The sequence below is a fragment of the Solanum dulcamara genome, chromosome 9 (assembly GCF_947179165.1).
Source record: "Solanum dulcamara chromosome 9, daSolDulc1.2, whole genome shotgun sequence".
Taxonomy (NCBI): Eukaryota; Viridiplantae; Streptophyta; class Magnoliopsida; order Solanales; family Solanaceae; genus Solanum; species Solanum dulcamara.
This window is the reverse complement of record NC_077245.1, coordinates 73299800-73316497: the sequence shown is the minus strand read 5'-3', so window position 1 is coordinate 73316497 and position 16698 is coordinate 73299800. Positions and strand designations below refer to the sequence as shown.

General features: G+C 39.1%; 1 protein-coding gene across 9 annotated transcripts; it reads right to left on the bottom strand.

Moving 5' to 3' along the window:
- Positions 1-1038: 1038 nt before the first annotated feature.
- Positions 1039-16012, bottom strand: LOC129902647 (putative disease resistance protein At3g14460). Of its 9 annotated transcripts, none has more exons than XM_055977986.1 (7): positions 15843-16012; positions 11741-15756; positions 11566-11645; positions 11286-11491; positions 6552-6614; positions 4493-5945; positions 1039-1296 (listed from the first exon to the last, which is right to left on the bottom strand). In XM_055977986.1, exon 2 carries the CDS (start codon positions 15745-15747, stop codon positions 11770-11772), a length of 3978 nt encoding a protein of 1325 aa, XP_055833961.1. In that variant the 5' UTR covers positions 15748-15756; positions 15843-16012; the 3' UTR covers positions 1039-1296; positions 4493-5945; positions 6552-6614; positions 11286-11491; positions 11566-11645; positions 11741-11769. The 9 variants fall into 9 exon arrangements, with proteins under 9 accessions (XP_055833961.1, XP_055833960.1, XP_055833962.1 ...); XM_055977985.1 differs by having other exon boundaries at positions 11286-11484; XM_055977987.1 differs by having other exon boundaries at positions 6552-6668; positions 11286-11452.
- Positions 16013-16698: the final 686 nt, after the last annotated feature.

Genomic DNA, 16698 nt, shown 5'->3' with positions numbered 1-16698 from the left:
CATATTCTAGTTGTGTTGTTACTCTTTTTAAAGCATTTCACATTTGTTTGGTTGCACTTTTATGCTGTTGAATAACTACCTTCTTGGGCTCCTGCATATCCAGAAATGTGTTTTTAATCTTCATATATTGCTGCGAGAATGGACTCCTATAATGCGTGGTATGTCGAACTAGCTAAAGGCTGGTCTAACTTACCCCGTGGGCAATGATTTTTGTTCACTCTTTTTTTGTGGTCCTCCCAACTGCAATTCGGGAGAAAATGGAAGTAGCTTTCTGTGAATGCAGTGGATGTGGAAATTAAGCTGGGTAGTCAAAAGAACCAACCCGTCTTATAATCCATCTACTACATAGGATTTCCAGCTATCTGAAACATGCTTAGAACTTGACTAATTGCTTCAGCGAGCAGGGCAATCCTAGTGTGTTCAAAGGGAAAGGCTGTGAAGTGTTTGCTCCAGAGTGTTTTTAGTTTAGGTAACTATTTTTCCGGTTTGCTAACAAAGTTTTGTTAAACAGGCGTGATATTGTTACTTTCTCAAAAGATAATAGAGTGATTGCCTGACTTTTGGGACTAACAGATAGTGCTCTTTTGGGATACAACAAGTCTATTACCAGTTATCTTGAATAATAGACCACTCTTTCTGAATAGTCATGTCCTTTGGAATTTAACTTCTGACTAGTCCAAAAATAAAAATGTGACAAACAAAAAAAATATTAAAATAACCAGCTTATTTATTAAACCTAAATTTAAATAAAACATATATATTTTTAAAACTTTCTTTTCTTTTGAAAATTTTTAAAAAATAAAAATAAATAAAACTTACACTAAAATGTGACTCTATTTTTGTAGTTTTTAAATTCCTTTTTTTTTTTTGTATAGGATAAACTTACTAAAATAAGATAAAAAAACAAAAACATTTAATTTAGATATAAAAAAAATATTTAAGAACTAAAAATTGTGTAACATCTCAAATTCGGTCAAAAATTACGTGTCTACAATGATAATAATGCGAAGCTCAAACTTATAAAGTAGAAAGTAAAAAAAGCCAATAAAATCTATTATATATCATTCCCCAAAATCTGAAAGTCATCACATCAAGAACATCTAATCCAAAAATACTAAATCTGAAAGTATCGAACGCTAGAATAAAATAAATAACACAGTTTGTGTCCAAAAACTAAGAACATCATGTCATGATTGAGAGAATCCAACACGAGCTAGAACGAATAGCTCAACCTGGAACCTGATGTGCTGGACACCGGCTATATCTGAAGTCGAGTAGAAGTCGATGGAATACTCGCTGCACTCCACAAATAAAACAAAGAAAATACATGTAGGGGTTAGTACAGGGCAACATGTACTGAGTAGGTATCATCGGCCGACTCGAAATAGAAGTCAATATGCATAAATTAATAACAGAAAATCCACTATAGTACTTAACAGGTGGCAAACAACAAGATCAAGATCAAGTGACAACACAATGAAACAATTACGTAATCAGTCAATAATATCAAGAGTATACATGAGGATTCAAGCCTGCACACCACAGTCTTTTGGGAAATAAGTTATTTGAGATTGGATAATATTAAGTTATTTAATTTATTTTTCTTTAATATTATCGTGACGGAACGTGACACCCGATCCAATAATATTGTGTCGTCTCTTGACACCCGATCTAAATATATCGTGTCAGCTTGTGACATCCGATCCAAATATACCGTGTAGGCTCGTTACACCCGATCCAAATATACCGTGTCGACTCGTGACACCCGATCCAAAAATAATTAATTTATCATTCTTTATTATTACATTCCACTTCATTAACAATATTTCATCAAGCCTTCTTTATTCAAGGCACAATTTTTTATAAGGCAAATTCAAGATTATGGATTTCACGATCTTAGGATTGCATACCAATCACAACAACATATCAACCATTCAAACCACAATAATTAAATGCATAAAAAACCTCACAACATTACGTGGACCAAAAGGGTTGGGCTCAATTGGGCTAAAATTCGGGTTGGGTCATGACCCGCCCAATTTGACCCGCTTAATCTCAATAATTTTAACATATTATTATTTACCTTTTATAACCACAATTTAAATTTCAACTCAAAAAAATAAAAATAAAAATTTACAAATAGATAGATTAATCCTAAAAAATATAAATTAGATATTAATTCATACCTTTAATATAAGAACATACATTTACACCAATGCAAATAAAGAGCCTTAAAACAGCTTGAAATTGGAGATTAATTGGGTTCAATTGAATATTCTTTTAAAATGGGTTAGGGCTTGAATGAGTTGATATTGAACTCAATACAAATTATCTTGAGTCCTATCCATAAAAGTTTGGACGGATTACCCATATTTTGACCCCCCTATTTATAGCTCTATCGCAGATATGTGTAGTGGTGTAGAATGTTGGCCTACAGAGGCCACCCTGAAACTTTCAGTGGTTCATTTACACTTGATACTTCTTACTTGCGCTATTGTATATTTGGATTTTCGGTTAATGATGAAAGTTTTGAATTCGTACTTTAAATGAAGTGGATGTACTGCAAGCATGTGTCAAGAACTTGCTGATATTTCATAAGCTCGCTTTGAGAGGGTCTACAGAGATGTGGCGCCAACAACTTTGTTAGGAAGCTGGTCACTAATGAATAATGATACAAAATAGAATTTATAACTCTTTTATGTAATTCAAAAAATTAGGCTGCAAGCTTATACCTATCCTTTGCAAATTATCCATGAATGAAGAAAAGAAAATGTGGTTGCAGATCTTGGGGTGCTATCTTTTTGTACCCTTATGCTTTTTGGTGTTTTCTAGATTTGGATTTTGGTTAATGGGAAAATTTGATTTTTGTTTTGGGGTTGAGAATTGTCCTCTTCTGAAACTGAATGGATGCTTTAGCAATAAGGAGGTAATAGAGAGTTGTCTTTTTCAGGTGTATTATGAATAAATAGTCATTTAACTTAGATTTCCAAAAAAAAATAAAATGAATCTTTGTAGCTCCTTTCGTTTCATTATATATAGCCAGTTCTCCTCTATTATATTATCCACCCCAAAAAAAAACTTTTTTCCTCAAAATACAAGTTGTTTCCAACTTATCCCAAAAAAACGAAACTTTTTAGTGTCTAATCTTGAAGAGGTCAAGTTTTTTTTTTTTAAAGGGTGATCTGAAAACTTAATAAGGAATGGATTTATCTGAGTTTTGAATTTGATGGAGAGAATGGTATTGTACAGAAATCCATAAAAATGTTGATGTCTACTCTCCTCCCGTTTCTTGCATTTTTCACTTGCTGAGAACATATTAGCTGGCTTCCTGCAGTTTTGGTTGTAGATTGTTGTGTTAAATTACACACTTGTCCTACTTTCTTAGCAATCAGCTTTATGTCGTTGTCCACCTTCTCTTGTTTTTTGATTGTACTACAAGTTCAATCAATGCTTATGATCATTACCGGTGCACATAATTCTTCTTGGACTGATTTTGCTCTTTTTATTTGTCTTTGACTGATTTGATGTTTCCGAAAGCATTATGTAGGTTTTAAAGTTAAGAGTAGGTTTTAAAGTTAAGAGTGTTAGCCTAGGTTTACCTGATTAATAGGGATGCTTTCCGTGGTATTGAAAGGGACCTGCACGAGTCTATCAATATCCGCTGATCAAGAACAGATCATCGATACGGGGCATGGGATAACGGTTTTTCACCGTCACCTTATTCAACTGCCTGTAATCAACACACATCCGCATAGTCCCATCTTTCTTCTTAACAAATAAGACGGGCGCACCCCACGGTGACACACACTCGGGCGAATAAATCCCTTACCTAGAAGATCCTCAAGCTACACGCTGAGCTCTTTGAGCTCTGCAGGGGCCATACGATAAGGTGGTATAGAAATAGGCTTAGTTCCCGGCTCTAAATCTATGGCAAAGTCAATATCTCTCTCTGGGGGTAGACAAGGTAGGTCAGTAGGGAAGACATCAGTATATTCCCTAAACACAGGAACTGAATCAATAGTAGGGGCCTCGCTGGACACATCACGGACATAAGCTAAGTACGCTAAGCACCCGGATGCAACTAGCCGTCGGGCCCGCATAAAGGATATGATCCCAGTCGGTGAGCGACTATAAACACCCTGCCACAAGATCGGGGGAATACCAGGCATGGCTAATGTAACGGTCTTGGCATAACAGTCCAAAACCGCATGATGAGGGGATAGCCAATCCATGCCCAGAATAACATCGAAGTCCAGCATATCAAGTAAAATAAGATCTGCCCAAGTCTCATGCCCCTGAATAGTCACCGCACAGGATCTACAAACCTGATCCACTACTAAAGAATCCCTTACCGGGGTCGAAACATGTAACGGGACCTCAAGTGACTCATAAGGAATACCCAAACATGGAGCAAAATATATAGACACATAGGAATATGTGGAACCTAGATCAAATAAAGCTGAAGCAGTCTGCTGACAAATAAGGATAGTACCTGTGATAACATCATCTGATGCCTCAGCCTCTGCCCTCGCCGGAGCAAGTGGCCCTGTCGGCCTCCCCCACGAACATTTACCCTACCACCTGACCTGCCTCCTCGGGAACCTCCCCGAATACCCTACTGACCATCGCCTCATCCGTGACCCCGATCTATACCTCCTGGTGGAGGTGGTGCTACTACCAACGGTCTAGCCCGGATGGGACACTCCCTAGACAAGTGCTCCAGTGAGCCACAATCAAAATATCCTAAAGCTGAGTGACCCGTGATAACTCGTCCACGGTAGGAAAAAAGCGGACCTAATCCCCTTGAGCTTTGCCCTCCGGTGGAACCCCCCGAATGAGGCTGACTACCCTCAACTGCTGGCAGGCGGCCTGAATCGGCCGGTTGGATTGACCCTGTTGGTACCTATCCAACTAGAATCATTGGCGGGGCCTGTCATAACTATCATGGCCTCTAGAATGGGACCCACTGAAGCTACCCTGATGCCTGAGTCTCTTATCGCAGCCTCCTTGGGCCTGGCGATGAATAATTTCGATCGTGCGGGCATGATCCACTACATCCAGAAAAGAGCGGCCCACAGAAACAAGGTGCTCGATCCCCAACCTCAAGTAAGGTCTCAATCCGTGCACAAAACATCGTACCCGCTCCTCCTCAGTTGGTAGAATCATAGTGGCATGTCGGGAAAGCAGATGAAATCTAGCCTCGTACTCTGCAATCATCATGTGGCCCTACTCCAACCAAGTAAACTGATCCCAAAGTCGGTCCCGAACACTCCTAGGGATGTATCGAGCCAAGTAAGCCTCTGAGAACTAGGCCCATGTCAATGGTGGTGACTCAGTTGGTCTGGACTGCAAATAAGAGCGCCACCACTGTCTGGCTGCCCCTCTGAACTGGTGAGCAGTGAAGTCGGCGCCTCTGGACTCCACAAGACCCAAGGAATAGAGCTGCTCTTGACAGGTAGACAAGAACTCCATGGCATCCTCGCCAGTGGCTCTAGAAAATATCGGGGGCGATAGCCTCTGAAATACCCCTAATATCTTCTGATCCTGTAATGACATCATACCTTCTGGAACTGCTGGAGGGGGTACAAAAATTGGTGGAGGCAGTTGAACCTCAGGTGCCGGTTGAACGAGCGGATCCTGCGGTGCTAGTATGTTCGATACTGGGGTCGGGGCTTGTGGTACAACTCCAATAGCCGTGAGGAGCTGCACAATCGCTGCCTGTAGTGTTGGGGTCATAACTGGTGCAGCTGGAGGCTGTGCTGGTGGTGGTGGTCCCTCTGGCTGAGTAGGAATAAGATCGTCCAGATGCTCCTCTACCAGCTCCGGCTCTATCTCCGGGTTGGGAGCTGGTGCTGCTCCCCTACCTGTCCCACGAGGATGACCTCTAGGCATGCCAAGCCTTGGTGCGTTATCACGATCGATGGTACCGCACGTACGAACCATTTCTGTGAAAAAGTGGAACAAATGAGATTTCACGAAATCAATAAGACACAACACTGCACAAAATGATACAACATAGAGAATGTTCCTAATGATATCCTGTAGCCTCCCGAAGATAAGTTACGGACGTCTCCGCACCTATCCGCAAGACTCTACTAGACGTTAGCTATGTACAAGTGAGACCAATGTACCTGACGCTCTGATACCAACTTGTCATGACCCAATTCCTTAGGTCATTATGACACCTACTATAACCGTCACGACCCAATTCCTTAGGTCATGATGACACCTACTATAATCCTCTAGTAGGTATGCCAACTCGTCAACCCGGAACTTCAAGTAATGGGTTTGAGGTCAGAAACTAAATAAAAGCATCGAATTATAAATGTAAACAAAATGAATAAGCAGAAGTAAACCACAACATGTTTTAAACAACTAAAGATCCCTCCCAGAACCTGAAAGTCACAGTACAAAGCTGCTACAAAATAAAATACGAGTACAAATCCCGAAAGTGGACTGAATATATATATAACTGGCTAGTCTCAGAAGGTAAAAGACGGGTCATCCATGCTGAAGGAGACAGGAATGATCCAAAAACGCCAAGCACTCACCCTAGTCTCCGAAGTTGACTGCAACAGGCTCAATTTATCCATGTCGATAGCTGGTGCTCGGTCCTGCATCACGATAGTAGATGCAGAGTGTAGTATGAGTACCAAGATAACAGGTACCTAGTAGACATCATAGGCCGACTGAGCAAAAAAGGTAAAAACAATATAAAAAAGAGGAATAGCCTAAATAGGAGTCAACATAAGCATAAAAGGGGGAAAGAGTACTACCTATGAGAACTACAACTAACTATACCCAACTGGGTCCCCATAAGCCCAGTCAGGACACTCGTGCGCAAGTTAAATAAAAACCCGGACGAACCCCCATAAGCCCGCCGAGTACACAGAATAGCTACAACTACCAAGGCTAGGAACCAAGAATCTAAGATGTTAGGAGCCGAAGTACTATATCATTTCCAAATCCAGAATCTCTAAGAGTCAATCAATCTAGTGGTGACTTAGGGGTCGAGGTTGGGACTGGGACCCAAATGCTCGCTTGAATGTTCAAAGTGGCCAAGGTCGGGATTGGGTACCCGGATGCTCGCCATATTACATCAATGCGATCGAGGCCTGGACTGGTACCAGGATGCTCACCGTAACACATCAATATGATCGAGGCCAGGACTGGATACCCGGATGCTTATCATACTAGCAAGTCAGCGGAGGTCGGGGCTGGGTACCCGAATGCTCCCCGATAATTCAGAATGGAGGCCGGGACTGGATACTCGGATGCTCACAGATAACTTATCCCATGATGCCAAATATTCTACTTCCCAACTAGAATACAACGGTACCAAAAATCTTTTCCCAAATGAGTCAACTGCTATGCCACCAAAAATGGATCCGGAGCCAAGTGCAATGATCATGAAGTCTAATATTGCCGATGCATCTCGAAAGTCACAATTGTATCGATTTATGGATGAAGATATTCTTAAGAGCAAGGGTAACGCCTAACTAAGGCCAAACTACTAGGCACTAGCCCGCTACACCATTCTACAAGGATCTAAGTCCATCGGAACGACGCCGGGACATCTAAAGCAAGTTTACATCCTATACTAAGGTCAACATACCCCACAGTATCAACAACATGCTCATTCAACTCTTTTTATAATACTAACAAATAACGACAAAATACACATGCTTCTAAATATTTGAAAACCCGATAATAAGCCTAAAGCATGATTTCTACCACCTAAGATATACAATCAAACTACCCAACCCAAATTCCAACTATTTCAACATGCTTTCACACATTCCAGCTCAATCTAAAGATAGGTAAAATCGTAGCCTACTTGTAGGCTAAACACGCGGGCACCAAATTACTGTGTCGGGGCCTTTTCCTTCCGAATTACCTCAGAATATTTCCAAGCTGTCAAAAATAGAACCACGACGTCAATACGGTCGTTTAGACACTAATTTTATAATTGTGGGATTCACATACGAAATTCCGGATTTGACCCCAAAAAGAGGTTCTAAACGTCACTCCAAGCTCACAAATTAGATTTATAACATAATTCGGGGTGGAAAATTACGTAATACGATCAAAAATCAATTCTCACATTTTCAAACTAAGAAAACGATATAAGGCAGCCTCTTTACACGTCGATTTCTCAAAAATGAAAATCTTTCAATCAAAACAAATTACACCATGACGTTCCTTGCGAAAAAACCCACAATCTAGCCTCAAAAATCACTCAAAACAGAGTTATATTGACCAAGATACACTCTTCCAAAATTCCACAAAATTTCATTCCGAAAATGACTAAATCAGTAACTTAAAATGCATATTTACGTCGAACGAAGCTTTTTCTCGTATTTCTGATATTACCATGAGATTCCTCACGAAATGTTCTTGAATTTAGACCCTTGAATCACCAAAATCGGGTTTATATAGGTCAACAAAACAATTACTCAAAGTTCTTCAAAAACTTAATCCGAAAATGGACACAACTGCAATTAAAATCGCGATTTTTACCTAAATCGAATGCTCCAAATCAGTTTTCAATCTCTCCAATGCGTTTTCCACGAAAAACCTCACAATTTTGCTTTTTGAATCACCCAATTTGGAGCCTTAATGCTCAAGGTTTTAAAGTTGGAGAAAAATTCCAAAAAATGGGGCTGCTGTGCTGCTGTGTTTTTTTTAGATTTTGGAGAATCCAAAATCTCCGATGGGGTACTCGAAATTCGTTCGGAATTCGATAAAAATAAACCAAATATGCTACCCCACTAAATTTGACGTTCCGAACTCAATGGAGCATTTAGAATTCCCATACGAGATCATTTTAATAAAAAGTGGGTCTCACACCCAAGAGCTATTTTAAGCCTCATTCCACAACGGGCCTCGATATTAGTCCGGAAGCCTCAAAAAGCGAACGAAGGGTTGTTATAGACCAAAATCAACATTTCGGAACTAACCGCGCTGTTAAAATATTCATTCGAGCACATTTTCAAAGAATGTTGACCAAAGTCAACCATAGGCTAAATTTCAAAGTCAAAAGCGCCAAATGGCCCCAAACTCGTATCGATTGACTCGATAGTCAATCCAACAGTGCTACTACCTAATTTGGTCATTCCGGAGCTGATGGAACCATCAAAATTTAAATCCAAGATCTCGTTGACCCAAAACTCGAAAAGTCGCAACTAAACTAACTTAGGCCTTCAAAATACCAAAATGGACTCGGAACCTCTAAAGATTTAACCAACACTTATTCTAGACCAAAAAACATCTCCTGAATCCAACAGAGTCGTCAGAATTCCATTCCAAGCACCGGAACTTCAAAAGTTGACCAAAGTCAAACCTTGGCTTAAAATTCCTCAAATTCTCAACTCAAGGCCTCAAAACTTCGTTACAACTCCAAAACTGATTCCGTAAAGTCTCCTAAGCCAATTTCGACATTTCGGAGCTGCTGGAATCGACAAAATTCCATTCCGAGACCAGTAGCTCCGATTGACCCCAAATACCACTTTTTAATACTTAAAGCTTATGAAACTCAAATTTTCCAAAGACTTAACTTTTCATGGGATTTTCTAAAAGTCAACACCCGGTAATAATTAGAAACGACTCGGGGCATCTAAAGGGAGGGGTAAAATGGTCATTTTATAAAAATTCCAAAAAATGGCTTTTAGGGTCATTACATTATTCGTGAATCGACTCAACTTGCTTGTAGCACATGCTATATCTGGTCGTGTACAATTCATAATATACATCAAACTTCCCAAAACTCGTGCATAGTCCAATTGTGAGTCACTTTTACCTTCATTCTTTTGAAGTGCAAAACTTACATCAATTGGAGTTTTTGCAACATTGAAATTTAAATACTTGAACTTATCAAGTATGTTTTCAATATAATGTGATTGTGATAATGCTAGACCTTGTGGAGTTTTATGAATCCTAATTTCTAAGATCAAGTCAGCAACCCCTAAGTCTTTCATGCCAAATTTGCTAGCAAGCATATGCTTCGTAGCATTTACATCGGCAATGTCTTTACTCATTATCAACATGTCATCAACATATAAACAAACAATGACTTCATCATCATCAAACTTTGAGAAAATGATCATTTATGTCATCCGTTAAAAGTTTGGCTCACCTATCAATTTCGACTACTATCACTACTACATAACTACATAATACATCAAATAAACCACTATCACTACTGCATAACTATATAACATCTGATCCATCATCATCATATATTACTAAAAGTGGGAACAAAAAAAGTTGAAAGTTGAAATACTAAAATAACCCTATAAAGTTGGGTTACTATAATAATACCATTAATTAATTAATGTATATATACATATGATTATTATTATTATATTATTAAATAGTAAATTTAAGCTGTTGTCTATATTTTAATATGTATAATAAAAGTAAAATAATTGTTAATCCAAAACTCTTGATATGACTATATAGTGAATCTGCGTCTAACATAATGACAAAATATGAATAATGAATTGATCATATTCCTATTTAATATTTAACCGTTTTATGATAAAAACAAAATATCTATATTCATGATACGAATCTCTTTCTATTCCCCACTAATTGCCATTAAATATTTTTATTTATGATGAAAAGATTAAGAGAGCTTAGCTTTATAAGTTTGAGATCCACCGTGAGTGAGCAAACAAAAATTGTACATGAATGTATTTTCTTGGCTTCCCTTTTCCCCTTTCATATGTACTTTCAGATGAGTGGCCCTTTATGCGTTTTTATTGAAAAAAGTAGCCTTTTTGGCTCCGGACTTCTGCATTCATTCACTTAAAAACAATTAATTGATATTTTTGATATATTACTAATATATATATGTTAATATTTCAAATATATCATATACTAATACTATTAGCTTTTGCAATATTAATATAAAATTATTTACATGATTTTAGTATATTTATACAAAATAGCATTGAATAACGTGCAACGCACGTGTTCAGAAACTAATATATTAAAATGGTTGCCAGCTTGAAAAATCATCAAATTGCCTTTTGCTGGAATCAATGGCATCATATCTTCCCAATTGCGTTTAACTTGGCCACATCTAACGCACAACAATTAGCTACAAGTATATAACATCTAATTGACTCGGACACACTTTATCCCTTGTTATAAGATAAAATTTTAAAAATGTGTAAATGAAGCATCACAATTTTCTGGAGATAAAAAACGCAAGTTTTAGTTTCCTTATCATCTGTTGATGCAAAATACAGATCAATGAGATGAGTTACCGCTGAGATTACCTAGCTTATTCGACTGCTCGAAGATCGATCAGTCCCTCCTATTCTGCAGGTGAAAGTTCTTTATGACAGTCAAGTAGCCATCAGTAAAAACCCGATGTTCCATGAGAGGACCAAGCACTTTGTAAGATAGCAATTCGTCTCAGGCCTGATCACTCTGTGCTTCATCCCTTCGACAGATCAGCTTGCAGATCAATAGATGCTACATACTGGTCAAAAGTACGAAACAAGCAAAGAGAAGTAACCGAAAATAAAAATATACTAAGGAAATAGAATAACTTACCTCTATCGGAGCACCACTTGTTTATATCATTAAAGGTTCTCCCAATCAACATTTATGGTTTGAGAAATAAACGATCCACACTGCTCGATAAGATTTTTAAAAGGAAAAGAATTAGACAAAATGCAAAGGGACGTAACCAAAAATAAAAAGCTTCTGATGTAAAAGAATAACTTACATTTATTGGAGAGCCATTTATATTAATCATCACAGGCATTCCCCATCGATCTCTATGAAGGGAATTTGAGCAATATTTGGCCAGTATTCCCCCTTGTCAAATCCTAGTAGTGGTTTGAGCAATGGGCAGTCGAAAATATTTAGTTCAGAGAGGGAAGAGGGCATCCCTTTTACGGGAATGGATTGGAGGTTAGGGCAATCACTGATGTTCAGCTGAGAGAGGGAGGAGGGAAGTGCTGATTCGGGAAGTGATTGGAGATTAGGGCAATTACGGATGATCAGCTGAGAGAGGGAGGAGGGCAGTGCAAATTCAGAAAGTGATTGGAGATTAGGGCAATTACGGATGATCAGCTGAGAGAGGGAGGAGGGCAGTGCAAATTCAGAAAGTGATTGGAGATTAGGGCAACCCTTGATGGTCAGCTGAGAGAGGGAGGAGGGCAGTGCTGATTCGGAAAGTGATTGGAGATTACGGCAACCATGGATGGTCAGCTGAGAGAGGAAGGAGGGCAGTGCTAATTCAGAAAGTGATTGGAGATTAGGGCAACCCTTGATGGTCAGCTGAGAGAGGGAGGAGGGCAGTGCTGATTCGGAAAGCTGGCCTTCTTCCACCATCGACTGAATTTGAGATAAATCATGAATACATAGATCTTCAAGAGAGGTGAGGCCTTTGAGAACTTGGATGCTAAATGTTTTCAGATTGGATACCGCAAGTCTTTGAATGGAGGAAGGCAACTCCCAATTCTCACCAGCAAGAATCTCTTCGTCACTGCCATCATGATCGATTTCTAATTCTCTGAGACAGGGGAGTCTCTGTAAACGCCACTCCTTTCGGCCGTTCACCAGTTTCTTGCATTTGTCGATCACAAGTAATTGTAAATTGCAGGGCAATCCTCCTTCAGGAAAGGACTCTATTTCTGGACAATAAAACAGATGCAGTTTATTAAGAGATGGAAGGAGTTCCTGCATACGTTCTGGCAGCCACTTCAGCTTCGGAAAGCCATCAATATACAAAGACGTCATCTGGGTTCCCCCACATGCCACCGAAAGTATTTCAACATTCTTACAATTACAAATAGAAAGTCTTTCAGTCGCAGTAGGAATCAAAAACCTAGTAAGGTTATGGCAACGACTTACCCCCAAAGAGCGTGCTCTTGGGAGCAACTCAGGTGATACTGAATCACATCTTTCCAGTACTAATTCCTCGAGAAACATGTTACAATAACTCATCTCACCAACTGGCGCCTCCAATTTTAATTTCTGGCAACCAGATATCCTTATTGTCTTCAAGCTACTCGGCAGTATGCTAAAAGGTGTCTCCAAATTGAGTTCAGGACAGCTTGAAATTCTTAATTTTATCAGAGAACAAAGATTTTCAGGCAACTTCCCCATCAACTTCGGACAATTGTCAATTGAAAGGCTCTCAAGTTTAGGGAAGTCGAGTGCGTGCCATTGCTTCCACTCCGGCATATCTTCAAATTCAAGCTTCTCAAGAGGCTTAAAAGGCTTTCTGGAGAATGAACTGCCGTAGAATTCTTCCGTCACCTCTGTTATTCGATGCATCCCTCTGATGGAAAGGATTTTCAAAGAAGGAAGCTGTCCTAGTGCTGGCAAGGAATCACAGTCCTTGCAGTTGCTAAGAGACAATTGTACTAGCTTAAGAAACGAATGATCAGCTAGCCAATTTGGAAATTTTGTTCCTCTATATCCGGTGATTTGGAGTTCTTTTATGTTTGTGTGTGGGTGTAGCTCATCAAGTATGTCTCTTTCAGTTTGTGAATTGTCGGCACTACTTTCACTCCACTCCAAAGACAACTTCTCAACATGATTCTTCTCTTTCATCTTTGCCTTCAGAGCTTCCCTTCTATCAACTACATTTTGCAACTCCAGAACTGATAGAGATCCATACAAGTTCTCTACTTCACCCAAATCTTCCATTCTCAAACCACTTAGAAGAAACTTAGCTCCCACTAGCACTTGGAGGCTTTTCAACTTGCTCAGATGTAGTGGCATCTTCAAGAGAGAAGTGTTGCTAATGTCGAGGTGATGCAAGTTGATCAACTTCTCCATCTGCAGCGGTAGCTCCTCAAGAAAATCACAATCTGATAGGAGAAGTGTCTCTAAGTTATACAATACACAAATGGAATCAGGCAACTTTTCAATCGGTGTCTCAGAAAGGTCCAAAAATCTGAGGAGCTTTAATTTGATAAACAAGTCATCCGGCAACTCCGTAATCTTGTAACAAGACAACGATAATGCCCTCAAGGATCTTAGTCTTGGCAGTATGTTATGCAACACCCTCTTGCTAAGTGGACCAGTATATTGGAAACTGATTGGAAGCAATGTCCTCAGCTGCTCCAATTTGTAGAGGGGTGTCAATTTCTCAAAGTCACCACAATATCCCATTGAATATGATAAGTGCCGACTTTTTTCCAACATATGAGGTCCTTGGCTCTCTTCCAACCTGATACAAAGTTTTGAAGATGCAATTTGGGCTAAATCGTTGACAAGGTCATGCATCAAGAATTTCTCTATGTTCCCTTCAGAAGGATTTGGGACCCTTTCGAATAATGATCTTGATCTCAACTCGAGAAAGTATAGGATACCTAAATCTTGAATTATTTCATCTTCCTGTGGTACGAGACCATTAGCAATCCACAGATGAATAACTTGTTCTTTCCTAAATGGATAATCTTTAGGAAATATTGCACAATAAGAAAAACATCGTTTTAAATGTGAGGGAAGATCATTGTAGCTCAACATCAACGCTGGCAATATGTCGTTGTCTGGCAGCTCCCATATTTTACTTCTCAAAATACGTTTCCACCCTTCGACCTCTGATTTAGAGCGTAACATGCCAGCGAGCGTCTTCAGAGCTAAGGGCAGTCCTTTGCAATTAGCTGCAATTTGTTTTCCGACCTCTTCAAGTTCTGGATGTCCCATAGGATCCATGTTTTCAAATGCATGTCTTTTAAATAAAGACCAAGATTCTTCAATTGACAAAATGTCCATACTAATTTGCTCATTTCCCATCCTCAGGGCGACACTCTCTTTACGTGTCGTCACAATGATCTTACTTCCTATATCTCCTTGTACAAAAAGATTTCTCAAGTCATCCCACTCGTTGTAGTTGTCATTCCACACATCATCAAGGACAACAAGAAACTTCTTTCCCTTCAAGCTTTCCTTCAATTTGACCTGTAGCTGATTAAGATTGTCATCAACCTTTAAGTCAAATGAGCCAATTTCTTGAAGTAACCCTTTTGTTATTCTGAAAGCATCATATGCCTGAGAAACACAAAACCAAGCTTTCAAACCAAAATGCTCCTTCACCTTCTCATGATTGTAAACGGCTTTAGCAAGTGTTGTCTTACCCACGCCGCCCTTTCCAACAATAGGAACTACACTCAGATTTTTTCCATTTGCATCTTCGGACAATAAACGGTCAATCAAATCCTCTATTTCGCTCTGCCTACCAAATATATCAGATTCATCAACCAAAGAAGTTGAAGGTGTCCTAGTTTCTTGTTTAGTCGAACCAAAATGCATCTTTAAGCCAAGGTGACCAATTTGCTCTTGCAAATCCTTCAATGTTTCAATAGTGTCTTCCAACTTCTCCTTTATTTTAAGAAAGAAATCATCACTCGAGCACAGGTTGAGGTCACTTACTTGCTGGTTGCTTGTTTCTGCAAGATTTTGATGCTGACCTTCCACCTTAAGCCTCAAAGCTTCATAATTGACTTCCTCTATTAAGTTTTCAGCACCGTCCACAGCATTCTGAAGCTTATTAAACCACTGGCTCACGTGTCGATTTGATGATTGGTTATTCTCTGCATCACTTAGCACAATCTGAAGACCAAGCAAAATGTCCTCCAGCTTCTTTAAGAGCTGAACATGATGCTTATGCTTCTGAAACATGTTGAGCAGATCACCCTCAGGAGCAAGCCTATCAAAGAGAACATTCAAAGCTGAAGAGAGAAATGCACCACCAACTGCTAAGCCAATATCCATTTCTGAAATCTGCAAAGAAAACAAGGAACCACAAAATGATTTTTTGAGAAGATAAATGTTTGTATCTTCAATTACTAACAACTTCTTTATTTTACCTGTTGAATCCTAAGAGTAGTATGTGATGAAGAATGATTTCTCTCTCTCTTTTGCTAGTGGTCTTACTTGTAATTGGTACAACTATGTTTTATCTACAGTCCACAGCTGACAGCCATAGAAAAAAAGCAAAACTGTTCTTTTTCCCAACGAAACAATAATGGAGTCTGGTTTCTTGACCATTCATTACTTTCTCAATTCAATAATTGAAGCAAGAGAGGAAGGGTACTTAGGGTGTAGAAAGGGAGGGGGGGCGGGGACCAGGTTTTAGGACATTGAAAATCAGGCAACAAAAGTTGAAGTGGATACCTCCTCAATATGTAAGATTGAAAATACATACCTAAAAGTTTGACCAAAATATTCGTAACTGTTCTGTTTTCTCCTCCCCATGAGTATGACTTTTCACCCAACAAGAAGACTTTGTCTTCATAATGTTTTATTTTCATTTCTTGATACTTTAATACTATGATTTTTTTAAGACTTGAAACATGTCAAGAAATTGGGAATTTGATAACATCAGGAGCTACGGTGAAATGATAAAAGTTTTCCCTAATAGTTGTTTACCATAATTAAACCGGAATATAACAAACATTAAATTTTATGAAAAAAATAGTACATGGGTTCACGTGAACCTGACCCTTCCTTGCCTACGCCCCTGATGGCTGGACATGATTCACTACCTTTCAATAGATTTGAGACACTCTTACACAAAAATCTCATGAAATGGGCAAAGTGCACAAATACCTCCTTTGGAATTGTCATTTAACTAGTACTTGCTTTCATATTTTTGTTTGCACGTTTTCCTGCTTTGGGATGTTATGTGGGAAAAAAGAAGGTGTTTAAAATTAATTTAGACTT

Bases quoted from the DNA above. Each gene is read 5' to 3' on its own strand.
- LOC129902647 (XM_055977986.1), bottom strand. From the start codon at position 15,747: ATGGATATTGGCTTAGCAGTTGGTGGTGCATTTCTCTCTTCAGCTTTG.